Source organism: Colias eurytheme, chromosome 1 (genome assembly GCF_061535395.1).
Source record: "Colias eurytheme isolate Ceu_HAF_F1 chromosome 1, ilColEury1 Martin Lab GWU primary, whole genome shotgun sequence".
In the NCBI taxonomy this organism is placed as follows: domain Eukaryota; kingdom Metazoa; phylum Arthropoda; class Insecta; order Lepidoptera; family Pieridae; genus Colias; species Colias eurytheme.
Genome location: NC_142980.1, coordinates 2,641,354 through 2,662,431, shown reverse-complemented (window position 1 = coordinate 2,662,431; position 21,078 = coordinate 2,641,354). Strand labels below are relative to the sequence as shown.

General features: G+C 36.9%; 1 protein-coding gene across 1 annotated transcript in view; it reads left to right on the top strand.

Annotated features, from left to right (window-relative positions):
• The window catches only part of LOC149910912 (calcitonin gene-related peptide type 1 receptor-like), a 28,127-nt gene extending 8,778 nt beyond the window's left edge, over nt 1–19,349 (top strand). Inside the window, exons 4-12 of the mRNA XM_090106952.1 lie at nt 176–267; nt 484–613; nt 958–1,059; nt 1,220–1,338; nt 2,517–2,590; nt 2,960–3,066; nt 6,982–7,089; nt 18,058–18,175; nt 19,170–19,349. Coding sequence (XP_089963078.1) covers nt 176–267; nt 484–613; nt 958–1,059; nt 1,220–1,338; nt 2,517–2,590; nt 2,960–3,066; nt 6,982–7,089; nt 18,058–18,175; nt 19,170–19,216 — 897 coding nt within the window. The 3' untranslated portion in view covers nt 19,217–19,349. The remainder of the gene's footprint in view (nt 1–175; nt 268–483; nt 614–957; nt 1,060–1,219; nt 1,339–2,516; nt 2,591–2,959; nt 3,067–6,981; nt 7,090–18,057; nt 18,176–19,169) is intronic.
• The last annotated feature ends 1,729 nt before the right edge of the window (nt 19,350–21,078 follow it).

The window sequence follows — 21,078 nt, the reverse complement described above, 5'->3', positions numbered from 1 at the left end:
TTATGGTTTCACTTACAACGACATAATAAATTAACAATTTTAATTAACAGAAGTCTAATTTTAACACGCTAAATTTCTTAATAAATGATAAAATGAATTTATCAGTTAAGATATTCACCATATTATAGTTAGGTGGTTCAGGGTCCACATATTCATATTGTCGAAATTTCTATAGTTCCGCGAAATGGTCAACAACCTATACATCAGCGGGTATGCGCTATCCACATTGGCTTTGATGCTGGCACTATTGATCTTCTTCATATTTCGGTAAGTACCAAAGACTATTGATTATTTATTCAAAATTAATAAAATAATATAAGCAGGTTTAAATTTCATCCTCTCAAGTACACAATACAATTGTCGATAATTTATCAAATAGAAGGACATTAACAGTATTTCAATTAGTTTAGTTAGTTGGTATTTAGCTTACTACTAAACAATTGCTAAATAAATGAAGACGACCAATAACTGTATCTCCAACAGGCGGACTCTAAACTGTACACGTATCAGCTTACACACGAACCTCTTCTCTTCGGTTGTCCTCACAAACATTATGTGGACCGTCTGGTATTTGGCTGTCATCAACGATGTGGATGTGCTCTTCGCGAACCCGGTAAGTTTATCAACACTTTACCACTAAATCGATTTGATTTCATTCATATCTTTAGCGTCTTTAGGTCCCCCAGAATCAGCTTTTAAACTTTATAGTAATTCGATTTTACATATGTCGTTAGCTTATTTTATAGTTCCTTCAAAATTACATTCTTCAGTTTGGTCAGTTTCATCTAGCTCTTCAGTAGTTATTGCAACATCAATTACATTATCATCTGTATTTTTTTCTACATTCTCAGTAGTATTTTTAATTCCTGGATTGATCATAAATACAATAGCAATAGTTCTTAATTAGATAATATTTTCAACGATGACGTTTAGATGACGATGAATGAATTTTATTAGATCTGGTGTCAGGCGCTGCACGTGATTACGTACTATTTGATGGTTACTGGCTATATGTGGATGTTCTGTGAAGGGCTGCATCTTCACTTGTCGTTGGTTTGCGTAAGTATTTATCGTTAAATTCAGAAATACTACGACTTTGAAACGAATTTGAAAACATAGCAGTAATCAATCTTTCGAATAGATGGGCTTTCATACACGCTGGTTTTGTTAAGCTTCTTGTCACGTGTCAAGCATTTCATAGATATGTTTCCATCATCAGGTATTTATGAAGAACAGTCTACCGATGGCGTGTTTCCGATGCATTGGTTGGGTCTTGCCGGCGATCATCATGACGGCTTATGCAAGTGTGCGCATCTACGCGGAGCACAAAACGCAATAGTAAGTAAAAAATTTATAAAAGATCTATGCGAAACTAAAAGTGAAGTACTAATATAAGATGTGATTGAATTTATGTTTATTCCTAATTCATTAATTGCAATGCTTTTATTATTATCCTATTATTGAGAATACAATTTGGAATATTAGTGTGAAGCGAATTTATTTTTAATTGAACAAGCTATGGGGCACGATGCAGCGATTTGTTTTAAATTTATCATAGTGAAATAAAATCTGTTTGGACCTTTGCGCATATCTGTGACACGGACAGTACAAGCGCTATCCAATGCAATCTATTTTATACAAGTTCTCATAAATAAGATAGAAATCCACGTCCAGTCACCAGTGAAATTAAAACCATTGTTCACTCTAACGAGACACGGAAATCAACTTTTCAATTAAATTATCTCAATATTTGCATAGCTATTCGCGAAGGTATTGCTTTGTGCATATTTTAGCTATTATCCTTTTTGCGCTCTAGCAATCTGCTATCTAACATTTTTTTTTATTGCAATGCATGAACATGATTTTTATGAGCAAAGAATAATAAAGAATATCGATAAAGTTAAAAAGGGAGAATATTTGCAATGCGAATAGTTAAAACAAGGCAACAGCAACCGCCTATATAAATTTTAATTAAAATTCATGGAAGGAAGATATGGAAGCGCCTATATACATTAAAATTAAATTTCATTGTGTATATTTGCGAACGTGGAATTTACGTATTATTGCCAATTGCTTTACGTATTTTGCGATTTCACTTTCATCATCGTCATAGCGATGCACAAGCGATTGAAAAAATGTGTATAGTTGTAAAAATAACTCATGCGAAATTATATTACTTCTGCGTATAACTTTAACTTCTTATTACTTTGTTATAACAATAGCATTGCATGATTTTTTTTATGTTTTAATTTCAATTTATTTCTAAAACGCATTTTTTTCCACCATTTTACAAAGAAAATTCTACAAATTTTAAATCTTTCCGTCTAAAATGGATCACAAACCTCTAAGAGTAAAGAAGTCAGTTACAATTTACATACAAACATACAGGAAAAAAAGAGGTTAAAATGCAACAAATAATTGTGTTTCAAGAATTGTACATCCAAATGGACTATCGGAGCAATTTATTTCAGAGGATATAAATTGAATAGACTTCTAATTCGTCTATTTTTTTCTAGCTGCTGGACGGAATCGAGCAACGCCTTCTGGCTTGTGTCGATCCCAGTGCTTACCTCCCTGGTGTTGTCGCTGAGTAAGTAATAAATTATACTACACTTATATGAAAGTGGTTTTTTTTTGTGTTTCGTTTTAGGAAATGACGGCTACCTATTATTTAGGAACATCCGAGAAGTCGTGGGTTAAAGCTAGGAAAAGCTGAAATTTTATTCCACAATCCTTTATTGTTAGTAATGATGAGAATTATAAAAAAAGAAACTCCAATCTGATTAACGGAAATTCAAGGGATAACAGGACTTGTATACACTCTTGGACTCGTACTATCTAGTATAGGTACACTCGATAAGGTTATCGATCGAGATGGAAAGATTTTTGTTGGAATGATTGTTAGCCTAAGCTTTGTCTTCCAAACCCAAAGCAAAGGCTAACAATAGATTCTTCACAGTGTTTCTGGTGAACGTGGTGTGCGTGCTGTACTTCAAGATTCGGGACACGCCGCAGCAGAGCACCTTCCGTGCGATGATCAAGGCTGCTAAGGCTGCGCTGATATTGGTAAGTGGATACAAATACAAACAGAAAAAAGAACTGTTCACGTGTATACAAATGTTTCCAGCTTCGTCAGTTCTATCTTACCCCCTTTGTATTCATACAGATAGGGATCGTGATCTGCCTCCAGTTTATATATATGTAGCTAAAAGTTTTCACGTTTGTAAATGTTTCTCCTAGATCTTTATAGAGACAGATGAAGGTCACAAATTCAGGTATACTAATATTATCTATTGCAACTTTGTGAATATGTATTTCTCCTATACCTTTATATATACCGCCCCCTAGACAAGTGGATTTCTATTATCGTAAAGTTGAATAGAATAGATTATGAATGTATGAGATTGACGTAATCAATCGTCGTCGTCGTCGTAATCAAACGTCAATCTCATACATTCATAATCTATTCTATTCAACTTTACGCTAATAGAAAGCCACTTGTCTAGGGGGGCAGGGATTGAGATAAACCTCCATTATGTTTATGAATCAAAGTGTTTTCACATATAGATATAGATTTGGACTAACACCTAGTGTTTCGCCACCGCTATGGAGCTTTTATATATTTTTATTCTTTATCCAATAGATGACGCGCTACCGGGTTGAATTTATACTTGTATTATTTATCTTAGTTTATTTTCATTGTGTTAATGGTTTCGTTCTGGGAAATGTGATTTACAGTTGCACCAATCAATTAGTTATTATTATAATATAGGGTTGTGGGAAGACTAATTATTCATATTCGACATATCAAATTATTTTATCCCAGAAATCATTGAAACAATACACTCTATTATTAAGGTAATCCATATTAATTTGCAAATGAATTCATGAAAATTGTAAATATTGCAAAATTAAATATGTTCATATAAATTATATTTAACCCCTTACCGCATACAAAGCCATATATGGACGACGAAGTTCAAGAATTTTTTATAGGCTAACTATAAACAATATCAAAAAAAACTACCTTACATCTTAAACAGCATTTCATCGTGAATTGGAATGTAATTAATTTATACAGTGTAAATGTTATCCATCAGATATATTATAGATTTAGTCTAGCGCGTGCGACGGTTTGGGTGCGCGGAAAAAACCGTGATTTTCAAATTAAGATTTCAATATCAAAAAGGTGAGTAAAGCCATGAAAAAAAATATTACTTCATTCTTTAGTCTTTCTAAAATAAGGTTAATCATTTGGTTTGGTTGTTTTTTTGCTTTAATCATGTTTTTTTGTACTTTTCCAAATCTGTCATATTTGGCTTCACATGCATTCCGTCCAAAATATATTATGTCATATGTGGCTTGGTATGCATTCAAGGATACTTTTACTGATTGTTCCAGTATCGATTCCTGGACACTTTTATCTCACTGCTAAGCATGTAAATATCATATCATCATCAATAAATACAGACTCATGCTATATGCCACTGTATGATTTTTAATTAGCCGTTTCAGAGCAAATGCGAAAGTCAGGGAAAGCTCTTATTACCAAAAGACGTGGTCGTCTCTCAAAAACTTAGGAACATCGGCATCTCTGGAGTCTCCTCAGTATTCCTGACTCGCCAATTGCCCAAAAAAGCTACGAAAAACTCCTGCAAGACATCTAGATTTTCACTTTGATTCTGTACGACCTGATGGGATTAGCCATTACCCAATTTGGAAGAAGTACACCCGTCAGCTATGCATATATTGTTCCAATTTCGTTCCTTCATGTTATGTGAAAAATATAACGTGTTTTTATGTTATAATGACAAACGTAAATGTTTTAAGCAATTCACGAAGTATAAGTTGGCTGTGATTCTGGGTGTTATTTAGGTATCCATATAAAGTACTAACATTTCGCCCGCGGCCTCACCCGCACTTTCAAAGAAAACCCCGCATAGTTCCCGTTCCCGTGGGATTTCCGGGATAAAACCTATCCTATGTGTTAGTCCAAGTTACCCTCTATATTATGTGTGCTAAATTTCATTAAAGTCGGTTCAGTAATATTTGTGTGAAAGAGTAACAAACAAACACATACACATACATCCACCCTCACAAACTTTCGCATTTATAATATTAGTAGGAAAGGATTTATGTAAAATATATGTAGTATATCAGTTGACTTGGCATTCAGGATACAAGCCTAAGTTTAGTTTGGGGCTTGGCAACCATGTGTGTGAAATTAGTACGGAATATATTTTTATTTTATTAATTAGACACTTTTTTCTAATTGCATACGAAGCCATATTTGACAGAAAAAATATAACGAACACTGCATACGAGTCCATATATGGCGCCGTTTCATATTTTCTATAATTTAAGTAAATAATTTTTTTTCTCAATTTGATCTTATAATGTAAGGTCTAATAAACACTTTATTGCAAAAAAATAATTTTTATTTCATCTCCTTAATAATTCATGCAATAAGGGGTTAAAATTTCATCATGATGAACATCTACGTAATAATATTCGAGGAATTGTAATATGTTTTAAAGAAGGAAAAATATTCCGCGCTTAGAGCTCACTAATTTACCGAATCCGTTTCACAGCGTAAATATCAATTAAGTCGAGGAAATGTGAAGAAACTGCGGTCTGGCGACTCATTGTGTTGGATATAACGTATCTTTGTAATAACGCCGTTAGTACACCTACGCATTCGCGTGCGGCAGCGTATCTCTGCGAAACTACTGCGTAGCGAAATACATATCTGCGGAACGTTAGTACCTACACAGCAATGTTTTCGCAACTTTTTCGCAATGCGTCTGTGTAATGGCCATTTCGCAGTTCCTTGCAAAACAATACTAACAAGGACGCAACTATTTCATCTATCTATGTGCTAGAGTGAGACATATCATAGGTATGCGAAATCCTGCCACACTACCAGATTTTTCGTTTTTTCGCTGCCGCACGCGTATGCGTCAGTGTACTAACGCCGTAACAGAGAATTGGATGGAAAATAATGAAGTTTTTCGCTACTACTGCCATGCATATTGTTTAGTGGTATCTGAATATTATGTTACGACAATCTTGGTTTTTGTCACCATAGTTAGTCAAAAAGACCTTTTTTTAAATTTTTAACTTAGAAAAAATATGAAATTATATAAAATTGAACAATCGCGTTCTTCATCAGTGTTTGAAATTATTTAATATTATTATAATTTTACGAAGATGAAAAACCTAAAGCATAAAATATATCCAAAGAATATGTAAAATATTAATACGAAATACAAAACTACTCTCGGAGGAATCGGTGCGTGAATACCTAAACTATTCTACCTTGACTTTTTTAACGATCCTTTTAAAATATCTTCGTCCTTAAAATCTCGCAGATAACAAAGCACGTGCTGAATTTTTAGTTTTAAATGAATAAGACTCACGCAAACAATCACGTTTATTTTAGTGTCATTATAAACACACACTAAAAACATAGGCATAAATTCATAGGCATGCAGACGCAACCTAAAAAGAATCACATCCGACAAAATGTTGCCGACATAGGCTAGTGGACTGTGTAAACCAAGACTGAGGCGAAATGTATTGCCGACAAAATTAGCCGACATAGGTCGGTGGACTATGAGTGTGAGGACTTTGACAGCTATTTTTAGCTATTTAAAAGGTATTTCAAAGGGTTGGATATAAGAGCGCGTTCACATTTGGGCGACTTAGCAGCGCGGCAGCTGTGCGGCTTACGAGAACAGAACCCTAAACAAACTAGATATAATTATTATATACGAATATTCCTACTTTGCCGTTGATTTTTTCCTAAGATATTTTCCCGTTGGAATACATTTTGGAAATGAAGTGCTTCATACTTCGAAACTGCAGCGAGGCTACCGTGCTGCTTACGCGCGGCTGTTCTTATAATGTTAAGCATCTGACGCGCTGATAACGCCGTAGTGTGAAGGCGCTCATAATATGCTAATATGGGTTTTCAAACAGATCCCACTGTTTGGGCTGCACTTCATCCTGATCCCGATGCACCCGTCCCAGCAGACCGCGATTGAGCGGCCCTACCAGATCTTAGCGTCGATCATCACGAGCCTCCAGGTAAGATTATCTTCATTCTAGCATATTATATTTAAGGTGAGGCAATGGCTAGTAGTGGTTGGTTTATTCTGAACAGTGAGCTGAATAAACAGGACATTTTTTTTATTAAACACGATATAGGTAATAGGTAGATATACCTCCGAATACTTAAAATGGAAAGCAGCAAATGTTTTATACTGGTATTCAAATCGTGTATTGCTCTATTTTTTCGGATTATTTTATAATTAAAACGCTACTCTGATATATTGAATGAAATGGTTCGCCATTTGCAAATGGAGTTAGCATTTCTGTGTCAATGGAAATACAATCGACGATAAAATTTAAAAGTAGAAATATGTATAATATTTTATTTGACTTAGAACATCAAATGCTAAAAGTCGGCTCAGTTTTTAAACGTTTATGAGCATCACCTCCGTTAAACCGGTGTTACTATTTAGTAGTCAGTGGTTAAACTACCGCCTTAGGACAGAGGTTAAGGCGTGAACGTAGAACCGAGAGGTCTTGCGTTCGATTCCCGCAACATTGTTTCAGTCTGGCAGGATTCAGAAGGCTGACCACCTATCTATCTATTTGTATAAAAATCGATCAGTGATTCAGATGTAAAATGCATGTTCCCCTCATTCCACAAGGGGACACGGGAATTCCCTTAAGATAGACTAACTTACAATTATTCAATCAAATCAAACGTTTCTCTTTATTGGATAGGTAGATAAAATCTACAATTATTATAGTTTAGCTGTAAGCCAATTTATATCAATTATTGTTTATAAACGATCGCAGAAATACAATTAATCATAACGTTTTATTCCATCAAAGAAAAATTCTCAGAACTATCCACTAGCAATGGATAGCGCAAACAGATTATTTAGAAAATCCTTTCAGAATATGTTTGTAGAGTTGTAGATCACTTGAGTCAATAAATATTGCAACTAACAATTTTCCCAAGAAATCGAGATACCTTTAAAGTATATGTAACAAAAATGTTTACATTACGTTAAATAACTTATTTTTGTAACTGTAAACAGTTATCATCATCATTTAAGGACGCGTTTACGAATCTGACAAAAATACGCAGTTTTTCGGTGCATTTTGCGGCGAAATAGTACAAAACCAAATTTAACTAAAAATAACCATAAATAGATTACTCCTTAATCTTTAAAAGGTACTAAATTTTAAGTCGAAAATTTTGGTTTATAATATTGAAAAAAATAATTTCCGTTGCCTCTTCACCCAAAATTGACAATATCGTGCTGAATAAACGAACATTTTTCTTGTATTTAATAAAACAAATTGATTTATTTAAAAATATTTTAAGTAAGTAGACATGTCTAACTCAAAAAGGTACTAGATAAAACTATCAAAATGTTACAAATAGGCTGAGAAAAAAATTAAAATCAAATCTTATTTTTTCACATATTTAGCTGTAACGCGTGATACTTATTGCATTGAAATAAGGGTTATTTTATTTGTCACTACCTTGAATTATTGCAACACAATTTGTAATGAAATATTTTAGTAATTTAGTCTGCGCTCAGCCGCCGTTGTGAGTAGACACTGTGACGCTTGTAAGCAGCTCCTCGTTTACGAAAAGATCGCTGTACGTATACAAAATAGTTGACATAGTCAAACTTGATCCTTCACGCATTCTGCACCGACAACCAAGGCACAACAAGGTAAGATTTTATTTATAGTATTTTATACTTATGGGATTATAAACTAGAGATAAACTACGATAACATGGCGCGCCCCTCCAAAATTCAAAACGTTTGAAATTATTTGTGAAATTCATAATAAATAATATAATATAATAATAAAAATTAATTATAATATTTAAATATTTGTATTTCACTACACACATTGAAACAGTAATTTGGAGGGGCGCGCCATGTTATCGTAGTTTATCTATACATATTTAGTTTCTGACTTGACGGAGTGACCTGCAGGTGTACTTCGAAGACTGCTACTGGAACTAATAGACGATTAGAGCTAGGTATGCCGAGTTTGGGCTCGTTTTGTTAGTTATGTCGAGACCTTACCTCCGGACTTGATGGAGTGACCTGCAGGTGTACTTCGAAGACTGCTACTGGAACTAATAGACGAGTAAAGCTAGTTATGCCGAGTTTGGGCTCATTTTGTTAGTTATGTTGAGACCTTGCCTCCGGACTTGATGGAGTGACCTGCAGGTGTACTTCGAAGACTGCTACTGGAACTAATAGACGAGTAAAGCTAGTTATGCCGAGTTTGGGCTCATTTTGTTAGTTATGTTGAGACCTTGCCTCCGGACTTGATGGAGTGACCTGCAGGTGTACTTCGAAGACTGCTACTGGAACTAATAGACGAGTAGCGCTAGGTATGCCGAGTTTGGGTTCTTTTTGTTAGTTATGTTGAGACCTTACCTCCGGACTTGATGGAGTGACCTGCAGGTGTACTTCGAAGACTGCTACTGGAACTAATAGACGAGTAGAGCTAGGTATGCCGAGTTTGGGCTCGTTTTGTTAGTTATGTCGAGACCTTACCTCCGGACTTGATGGAGTGACCTGCAGGTGTACTTCGAAGACTGCTACTGGAACTAATAGACGAGTAGCGCTAGGTATGCCGAGTTTGGGCTCTTTTTGTTAGTTATGTTGAGACCTTACCTCCGGGCTTGATGGAGTGACCTGCAGGTGTACTTCGAAGACTGCTACTGGAACTAATAGACGAGTAGAGCTGGGTGTGCCGAGTTTGGGCTCGTTTTGTTGGTTACGTCGAGACCTTACCTCCGGACTTGATGGAGTGACCTGCAGGTGTACTTCGAAGACTGCTACTGGAACTAATAGACGAGTAGAGCTGGGTGTGCCGAGTTTGGGCTCGTTTTGTTAGTTATGTTGAGACCTTACCTCCGGACTTGATGGAGTGACCTGCAGGTGTACTTCGAAGACTGCTACTGGAACTAATAGACGAGTAGAGCTAGGTATGCCGAGTTTGGGCTCGTTTTGTTAGTTATGTCGAGACCTTACCTCCGGACTTGATGGAGTGACCTGCAGGTGTACTTCGAAGACTGCTACTGGAACTAATAGACGAGTAAAGCTAGTTATGCCGAGTTTGGGCTCGTTTTGTTAGTTATGTTGAGACCTTGCCTCCGGACTTGATGGAGTGACCTGCAGGTGTACTTCGAAGACTGCTACTGGAACTAATAGACGAGTAGCGCTAGGTATGCCGAGTTTGGGTTCTTTTTGTTAGTTATGTTGAGACCTTACCTCTGGACTTGATGGAGTGACCTGCAGGTGTACTTCGAAGACTGCTACTGGAACTAATAGATGAGTAGAGCTAGGTATGCCGAGTTTGGGCTCGTTTTGTTAGTTATGTCGAGACCTTACCTCCGGACTTGATGGAGTGACCTGCAGGTGTACTTCGAAGACTGCTACTGGAACTAATAGACGAGTAGAGCTGGGTGTGCCGAGTTTGGGCTCGTTTTGTTAGTTATGTTGAGACCTTACCTCCGGACTTGATGGAGTGACCTGCAGGTGTACTTCGAAGACTGCTACTGGAACTAATAGACGAGTAGAGATAGGTATGCCGAGTTTGGGCTCGTTTTGTTAGTTATGTCGAGACCTTACCACTGGACTTGATGGAGTGACCAGCAGGTGTACTTCGAAGACTGCTACTGGAACTAATAGACGAGTAGAGCTGGGTGTGCCGAGTTTGGGCTCGTTTTGTTAGTTATGTTGAGACCTTACCTCCGGACTTGATGGAGTGACCTGCAGGTGTACTTCGAAGACTGCTACTGGACCTAATAAATGATTATAGACTGTAACTAATAAACGAGTAAAGCTATCTTATAAGAGTGATATAGTCTATAGCTCTTATAACACAATTTTTGTTTTAGATGCCAAGGCCGTTCGGGAAAAGCTCGCGTAAGAAAGTTCTCGCTTGTAAACGTAACTTTCAAAAGCGTAATCGGTTAGTACATATATGATTATTAAAAATACATGCATAATTGTGAACATTTATTGTCATAGGATTTTTTTCACAGGCAAAAGGATGAAGGTAGTCGTGATGATACACCCGAAGGGCATCCGGAAAGATATGACCAACAAAGTTGTAATACTTCTGATGTCAACAATTCGGAAATGTCTTACGTAAGTTATAATGCATTGATTGATTGCATGCATGCATATTGATTTGATTTGTTTAAAAAATAACTAGTAATTTTTTTTCCCATTTTCTTTTTAGAACTATGAGGAAACAGAACCGTTCCAGGTTTCAGGTAGAAGGGTCGTAGAAATAGGTTATTTTATGGAACAGCTTCAAGAAATCAGTAACCATAGTTCCATGTTTAATTGTAATTTAAGTACCGTTGAAATGTTAAATGAAAAAAGGACTGGACTTAACTCAACTTTTCATATGAAGTGCCGAATGTGCAGCAAAAAGTTTGAATTAAAATCTTCCAAATATTCGGAAAATAAAATGGATTTGAATGAGGAAATCGTGGCCGGTATTATGACTATTGGTGCCGGAGTAACACAGATGAACACGGTACTTTGTCATATTAATATACCACCTATGTCAGTACGATTATATCAATGTAAACATGATGTAATTTGTCGATGGTGGCACAAAACTGCCCAGCACTGTATGGCAGAAGCTGGTATGGAAGAGAAGAATCACGCTCTATCTATTGGAAGCGTAAATGATAATGGAATACCAATGATTCCTGTATCGGGTGATGCATGTTGGTCCAAACGTTCGTATGGAACGAATTACAGTGCGTCTTCTGGAGTTGGTGCTATTGTAGGATTTTTTTCTAAGAAAGTTCTTTACTATGGAGTAAAAAACAAGACTTGTATCATCTGTTCCCGAGCACATTCTAAAGAAGTACAACCACCTAAACATAAGTGTTTTAAAAATTTTCAAGGGCCTTCTACTGCAATGGAAGCGGCTATTATAACAGAGGGTTTCAAAAAATCTATAGAAAGTCATGGTCTTATTTATAATCAGTATGTAGCTGATGGTGATTCAAGCACATATGCTAGTATTCGAAATTCTAGGCCATATGAGAATGTGACTGTGGGTAAAGTTGAGTGCAAAAATCATTTGCTCAGAAACTATTGCAAAGGGCTTTTATCAATATCGAGCAACACCACATATCCCATAAGAGCTCGAAAGATATTAAAAGACAATTATTTGCGGATACGATTGGGAGTAGATAGTAGCGTCAAATATTGGGTCAAGCAAAATATTCCATTTTCCGAGAAAATGGAAAATATAAAAAATGATATAACTAATGGTCCTTATCACATTTTCGGGGATCATTCAAAATGTGCATTATATTTCTGTAACGATGAAATGAAGAAACGTACCGAAAATATGGTGCCAGAACTGAAAGCAAATGGAGTGTTCCAAAAAATTGAAGATTTGGCTCATCGTTTGTCGTTCCACGCTTATAGCTTCGTACACAACGAAACGAACAACTTGGTGGAGAGTTTTAACGCCAGAGTAGCAAAATTTGTTGGCGGAAAAAGGGTGAATTTTTCGCAACGGCGATCATATGCTGGCCGCTGTGCCGCAGCCGTTATATCGTATAATTCGGGTGCCTTACAGTCAACTGTTCATAAATATATTTTTGGCACTGAAGCAAACCATGAGATAGTCCGATTAGAAAACATTCGTCAAAAATTAAATGTGAAAGTAATGGAAAAAAGAATCAAAAAGAAAAAAGTTATCAAGCCTTCCACTAACAAGGACGTTCATTATGGCGAAGAGTGCCTAAAAGTTGACATGGACGATAACCAATATGAAATAGCTAAAAGAGACTTTTTGTTAAGGTTAGAAATCACTTCTGAAGAAAAAGACAAGATCGAACAAGACACAATCTTACAAAGTGCTAGTCCTTTATGGTTGGAAACCAGAAGGAAATTGCTTACAGCTTCATGGTTTTCTTTAGTATGTAAACGGCGCCCAAGCTCCAATTGTGCACCATTAGTGAAACAAATTTTATATGGAAGAGATTTAAGTAATGTACCATCCATCAAACATGGTAAGAGTAATGAGTACGCCGCACTACGCGATCTGGAACAAGTGCTAAACACTGAAATTTTGCAGTGCGGGTTGTCGATCGACAAAGAAATTTCTTTTCTTGGTGCAAGTCCTGATGGAAAGTGCGAACACGGCATAGTTGAACTCAAATGTCCGTCGTCAGCATATGGAATGGACCCAGAAGAAGCGATACGACAGAAAAAAGTAGACTTCTGGAAATACTCTCCGACGAACCAATTAATTGTGAATACTAAACATAAATGGTATTTCCAAATCCAAGGTCAGTTGCGAATAACAGGGGAAAAGACTTGTGTGTTTGCTATTTGGACGGGCCCTGGACAAATAAAATATGAATTTATAGCAAAAGACGATCAATTTTGGAAGGAAAATATGGAAACACCTTTAATTAAATTTTATAAGAACTGCCTCCTTCCAGAATTGATCGATCCAAGATTAAAAAGAAATATGGAACTACGGGAACATACATCACATTGCCATCTATAATTATATAAAAGAAAGTCGTGTATGTTCCAACACTTATAACTCGGGATCTGCTGAACCAATTTTCTAATTATATAAAAGAAAGACGTGTATGTTCCAACACTTATAACTCGGGATCTGCTGAACCAATTTTCTAATTATATAAAAGAAAGTCGTGTATGTTCCAACACTTATAACTCGGGATCTGCTGAACCAATTTTCTAATTATATAAAAGAAAGTCGTGTATGTTCCAACACTTATAACTCGGGATCTGCTGAACCAATTTTCATAGTTTTAGATTTGTTGGATTTGTCTCCGCCCAGACCCGCCCAGACCGCAGCAGAATAAATCCTAAAAACAACAAAAACTAGACCAATAAATATTTTCCAAAAATTTTGATTTTCGTACATGTCAATCATTAGTTGTCAATCCTGTCAAATACGGTGTTGTTTGACATTATGCATAATTAAAAACTAAAAAGGGTGAATAAACTATTGTCTGTATTTTTTAAAATTAATTATTGAAAAGTGCAATAAAAGCAGATACATAAAAATTCCTCAAATATTTGTGTTTACGCGTGCTATCAGAAATTGATAAGGTATTTTCGGTGAGGAAACTAACCAAAAAGGATAGTTCGATTAATTATTTTAAAAAAAATCTATCAAAATGTAAAAATTCTGACAATTATTTGTTGCGATTTCGTTGACTGCTTCAACTATATTGCGTTGAAATAATATTATAACGTTAAAATTGAAACGGAGCCCCTGAATCATTCAGTTGAACCAAGCTAAATTGCGTTTTGAAGATTACATCCATTTACGCGATGCAATTAGCACAGAGAATCGTCATTATGGTCGGCCTGGGTCTATTCCATAACATTTACATGTTATCCAAAATGGATGGAAATTATTCAACTGCTGCTTCCCGGACAATTATGAAGTGATCGGCTCGACATTACCACACGTGTTTTCAAGCAATGAGTTACAAGCAACACATCTTTCGGATTATTCCATGATGGATGTATTCAATCGAATGAATAAAATCAGGCTTGCACCATGCACACATTTTAATTTGGTTAGTCTAAAGAATGGACCGTGTGGCACCATCAACTGCCAATCACCATGCATGGTTTACAGCGAGTGTTCCAAAAGGTATCCACGAAAATTTACGGTAGAGACTATCATAGGCAACACGATGATAAAGAATAAAGAGTCCGAGTGCATCCCAGGCTGCAAAACGTAGTTCAATAATTTTTCTCTGGCACGTGTATGAAGTAAATAGGGAAGCGCTTGACCACAATCTCGCCTGATGTTAAGCTGAGATGTGGTCCAAGATGGAACGCGCTTCCCTAGAAGGTACCTGTTCACTCTACGCTTGAAGACCCCCATATTGTACTCGTCGGGGAACACAGATAGTAGTCTAATTATTGTTTTATTTTTATTCTATTTACCTATACCTATGTGTTATTCATCGAAATAAAATACTGTTATATATATCTATATTTATTTTGTACTAGCGGTCCGCCCCGGCTTCGCCCGTGGTACATATTTACGTTTTCTCTACATAAAAACCATCCTCGTACTTCAAGGAATATAATAAAAAAAGAATTATCGAAATCGGTTCAGCCGTTCTCGAGTTATGCGCTTACCAACACATTTTGCGATTCATTTTTATATATAAGATTATTGTATTCCATTCATTAAAGCCTAAATTAGTTCCGCGCTAGCGGTACAAAGTTCGCCGGGCCAGCTAGTAGTAATAATGGAAACTAAGAATTAATAAAAAAATATATTTTTGGTGAGTATTATCCATTTTTTTATCTTATACCCTACTCTTCCCTACCCTATCATACTCTATCCTACCCTACACTACTCTACACTACTCTACACTACTTCACCCTATTCTACCCTACTTTACCCTACTCTACCTTACCAAACTTCACATAAACCATCTACTAAATTGTCCGGAAAAAGCCTTAACATTTTGTTTGGATAGGTGAGCCCTTTCTTGAGTTATAAAATGTTTCAGTATATTTGAACCTAAAAAGTTTTTGTAAGTACCTATCAGTAGTATATGCATGTACAAAATAAACGTTTTGTCTTTCTAGTTTTCGAAACCCCACTTACATTTGATACCACAAAAAAATTATATACTAACAAAACGAGCCCGAACTCGGCACACCTAGCTCTACTCGTCTATTAGTTCCAGTAGCAGTCTTCGAAATACACCTTCAGGTCACTCCATCAAGTCCGGAGGTAAGGTCTCAACATAACTAACAAAACGAGCCCAAACTCGGCATACCTAGCTCAAATCGTCTAGGAGTTCCAGTAGCAGTCTTCGAAGTACACCTTCAGGTCACTCCATCAAGTCCGGAGGTAAGGTCTCAACATAACTAACAAAACGAGCCCAAACTCGGCATACCTAGCTCAAATCGTCTAGGAGTTCCAGTAGCAGTCTTCGAAGTACACCTTCAGGTCACTCCATCAAGTCCGGAGGTAAGTTCTCAACATAACTAACAAAACGAGCCCAAACTCGGCATACCTAGCTCTAATCGTCTATTAGTTCCAGTAGCAGTCTTCGAAGTACACCTTCAGGTCACTCCATCAAGTCCGGAGGTAAGGTCTCAACATAACTAACAAAACGAGCCCAAACTCGGCATACCTAGCTCTAATCGTCTAGTAGTTCCAGTAGCAGTCTTCGAAGTACACCTTCAGGTCACTCTATCAAGTCCGGAGGTAAGGTCTCACCATAACTAACAAAACGAGCCCAAACTCGGCATACCTAGCTCTAATCGTCTAGTAGTTCCAGTAGCAGTCTTCGAAGTACACCTTCAGGTCACTCCATCAAGTCCGGAGGTAAGGTCTCAACATAACTAACAAAACGAGCCCAAACTCGGCATACCTAGCTCAAATCGTCTAGGAGTTCCAGTAGCAGTCTTCGAAGTACACCTTCAGGTCACTCCATCAAGTCCGGAGGTAAGGTCTCAACATAACTAACAAAACGAGCCCAAACTCGGCATACCTAGCTCAAATCGTCTAGTAGTTCCAGTAGCAGTCTTCGAAGTACACCTTCAGGTCACTCTATCAAGTCCGGAGGTAAGGTCTCAACATAACTAACAAAACGAGCCCAAACTCGGCATACCTAGCTCTAATCGTCTAGTAGTTCCAGTAGCAGTCTTCGAAGTACACCTTCAGGTCACTCTATCAAGTCCGGAGGTAAGGTCTCAACATAACTAACAAAACGAGCCCAAACTCGGCATACCTAGCTCTAATCGTCTAGTAGTTCCAGTAGCAGTCTTCGAAGTACACCTTCAGGTCACTCCATCAAGTCCGGAGGTAAGGTCTCAACATAACTAACAAAACGAGCCCAAACTCGGCATACCTAGCTCAAATCGTCTAGGAGTTCCAGTAGCAGTCTTCGAAGTACACCTTCAGGTCACTCCATCAAGTCCGGAGGTAAGGTCTCAACATAACTAACAAAACGAGCCCAAACTCGGCATACCTAGCTCAAATCGTCTAGGAGTTCCAGTAGCAGTCTTCGAAGTACACCTTCAGGTCACTCCATCAAGTCCGGAGGTAAGGTCTCAACATAACTAACAAAACGAGCCCAAACTCGGCATACCTAGCTCTAATCGTCTAGTAGTTCCAGTAGCAGTCTTCAAAGTACACCTTCAGGTCACTCCATCAAGTCCGGAGGTAAGGTCTCGACATAACTAACAAAACGAGCCTAAACTCGACACATCTAGTTCTACTCGTATAATAGTTCCAGAATAGTTCCAGAAGAATAATAGTTCCGAAGTACACTTTGGCATGTACATACTTGTTTACCAATCAATCACTGTCCCATGAAATTAGGTAAATGGTATCTACTTTTGTGACCATTCAACGTTACAAACAAATCAAAGTAAATTAAAAAAAAAAACATGGCAATAAAAATAAGTTCAATTATCAAGTCGTGTCAGTTTAGTCATAATTTCGTCGTTTCTCGCATTTCGCTGTGTGTGTGAGCCGTGCACGTGTAGTAGTAAGACTCAAAACGTAAAATTGATGCGCGTCAATTTGTATATGCGTCCTTAAAGAGGATACAGATAAAAAGCTTTATAATTCACTAGCTTTGCCCCGCAGTTTTACCCGCAGTGCTCCGCTCCTGTTGGTCTTAGCGTGATGATATATAGCTTATAGCCTTCCTCGATAAATGGGCTATCTAACACAAAAAATTTTTCAAGTCGGAGCAGTAGTTCCTGAGATTAGCGCGTTCAAACAAACAAACAAACACTTCAGCTTTATAATATTATATTATAGATTTGCTTTTCAAGCATTGCTTTTAATTACGCAATAACTCTACAATCTACATAAACCTTTATGTAACCTACCGACGTAGACCAACTTCCAAAATATATGGTGATCGCAACGTCATCTTCCTATCCAATTACCATACCTATTCCGTGATAAAAACACCCACATTACTCCCAGGGTGTCTGCCTGTCGACGATCTTCTGCTTCACGAATCAGGACGTGATCAAGGCGTTCCGCCTTTTGTTGAATCGCCGCCGCCAGCGCCGTGACATCTTCGCCATGACGGCTATTAGTGGTAAGTGATAAATTTGTCCTTAGTCCATTGAAGTGTTGCACCCGTCCGACTAGGACGCCCTTCCGGCCACCTCCACTCAAGCGACAGCCCAAGCCGAGGTTCGAGATCCCGTCAAGGGGGGACGCCCTTGCGCATGTCGCTACCAGGGTGAACCTTCAGTTCACCCACGCGTCCGCGTTAAGATGTAGAAGCCCTTCTGGCTAACATCGAGAGACACCACACAAAAAAAATGAATTGTTACAAGCGTGCGTTTCTCAGAGACTAAAGACCCAATACTTCTTCTTAATACTTCTTCTACTTCACGGTCATTAGGTATCTATGAAATTCTAGCAGCTAGTAATAATTATTGTAGCATCCACAATCCACATGATTGTATCCAGATAATCTTGTACCCACTACGAGTATAATTAGCAAAGCGGCAGCGAAATTTGATAGGCACGTGCTAAATTCTATTGGATTTAGGTTTTACGTTATCTTTATTTGTCCCCTTTGGTTCAGTGGTTATGTAGAACCGAGGGGTCCTGGGTTCGATTCCCAGTACAAACGAAGAAAGAAAAAGAAATAAAAATGTCTTGGTTTGGAAGGACACAGAAGTCTGGTTTTTATTTTTATTTTTTTTTTTATTACTAACAGAAAAGACTTACACAATTCATTATTATGTGTATTCACATTAAATTACCAATGACAAAAAAACTTGAGCGATGTCAAGGACATCCGGATGGAACGAAGTGTTAAGTTAGAGAGAGACAGACAGAGAACCACGCGCACGCCGCACGGCTCACAACTCTAGCAAAAAGTGTCGTGACAACTTTTCGTAAGAATTTTTTCCGTCTAGCCCCCTTTCACAACGCGCTATAAGGAACTTCGTTCCAAAAAATTTGACACATCCTCAAATATTCCTTTTTCTTTAATTTGGAAGCCTAAAATCTTTTCTACAAAAACACATAATATAATATTATGTTAGTTTATATTTCATCTATATAATACGTTCCAGGAGCAAGCTCGGAGAGGCACCGCCGCCACACAGTTGACGTCGTTTAAGCACTTAAAAACCAAACGGTATAATGGTCAGCAAGTCAGGCGAAAAATTTGTCAATCATTTAGTTAAGGAAAGAAAACTTGTATAATGTTTAGAAGAGTGTGTTTATGACCGTCAGCTATAGTTGAAGGGTTGAGCTGTGGTCACTTTGGATGTAAATTTTTTGAACCATCTTGAAAAGATTAAGAATTCGGCTGTGGTGTGGTGCGTGGTAGGATGTAGTAGGTTGTGATGTATGGTAGGATTGTAATTGGTAAGTTACCTTCGACATTATACAAGTTTTCAGTCCAAAAGAAGTGATTTCGTGACGTAATTGAGATGGCTACTTACCTTCGATGACTCAAGCGATCAACCAACCAATTTTTGGGAAAATCTCATAAAATGTTTTCTTAAGTGGTATTATTATTATGACACAATTGTTTGATTCATAAGCACAAAAAATATAGGTAGTTGTGTGACCAGTAATTTTGCTTATATTAATTATAATATATAATATCCACGTTTTCTTTGAAAATATACCGGAATTCAGCATGCCCGGACCAGCGTAATATAACGACCTTGGCAAAATTATCTATTATATAAGTATTAAATATTGGAATATAGGTTTTATCTTATTGACTGTGTAGTTTATAGATTTTGAGATCTCATACTTTATGACTGATTATTATCAGTGTTAGGTTAAGAAATAGTTAATATCGCTCTAAGGGCCAGTAAGTATGAACGGAATCGAATTAATTCGATACTATCAAAATTTAACAACTGTAATGATTAAAAGTAATTGTAATGCTGTATATCGAATATTCACTTATTCACTCCACAAGAGCTTCAAAATTATCGGGTATTTTCCGATAGGTTCGTTGCAAACAAATGAAGGAGTCAAGTTTTTAGTCAAGGTTAAAAAATCACGAGCGCGAAGCGCGAGTGATTTTTCCTGAAAAACTTGACGACTTTATTTGTTTGCAGGGAACCTTGAGGGAAATGCCAGATAATTTTGAAGCTCGTGTGGTATTCGGGAGATTATTTTTCCGTCCCAAATGTCGGCCAATAATTATTTCACAATTGAATTGAACCTGTCAGTTTGACGTCAACGACCAGAGAAAACTTTCAAAAAATTATCAGTATAATACCATGTAGGTTGTACCACGTGACGTCGAATGGTGCAATTCTATTGGTCGATATTTGGGTCGGAAAAATAATCACGCGTATCCACAATGTGGTTTTGATACAGGTGGTTTTGATATACCTTTTATATCAGTAAATATTTTACATCAACTTATGTTTGTATGAATGTATTTAAAATTCGGTGTTTCATACAACAGACGTAATATTTTAACAAATAGACCTGTTAAATGGGGAATTTTATTCTTAAAGTAGCATATTATAGTCTGTTGTTTACGGTTATGGGTTAGTACCTAATATGAGTGAATGTTTTAAATTGGCCCTCACGATAGGCACATTGCATTCTTTTTATAATATTGTTCTTAAATATATCCCACCAATTAGAGTTACTTTTCACCAAAGCTTGTATTAGATACATAAGTAATTTAGTCGCATTTTAATGTAAACCTTGCATTTTAAACACATAAAATATCGCAGTTTTACGCATTTTATATTTAAGACCTCGTGTGATTTGAAAATGTTCACTGACTATAATTTTGAACCGGAATAAAATGGATTTTTCGTAAGTTTTCTTTTCACCAACAATCTTGTTCTTGCGAGTGCTGTTTTTTATTATTTATTATATTTACCAATCATTATTAATTGTTTAATTTATTTCCAAAAGTCGATATTTAAAAGTTTGATATATTTCTTAAGCTATTGCATAGCTTGTATCGCGGGGCTTGAGCGCGGGGACCGAATCCAG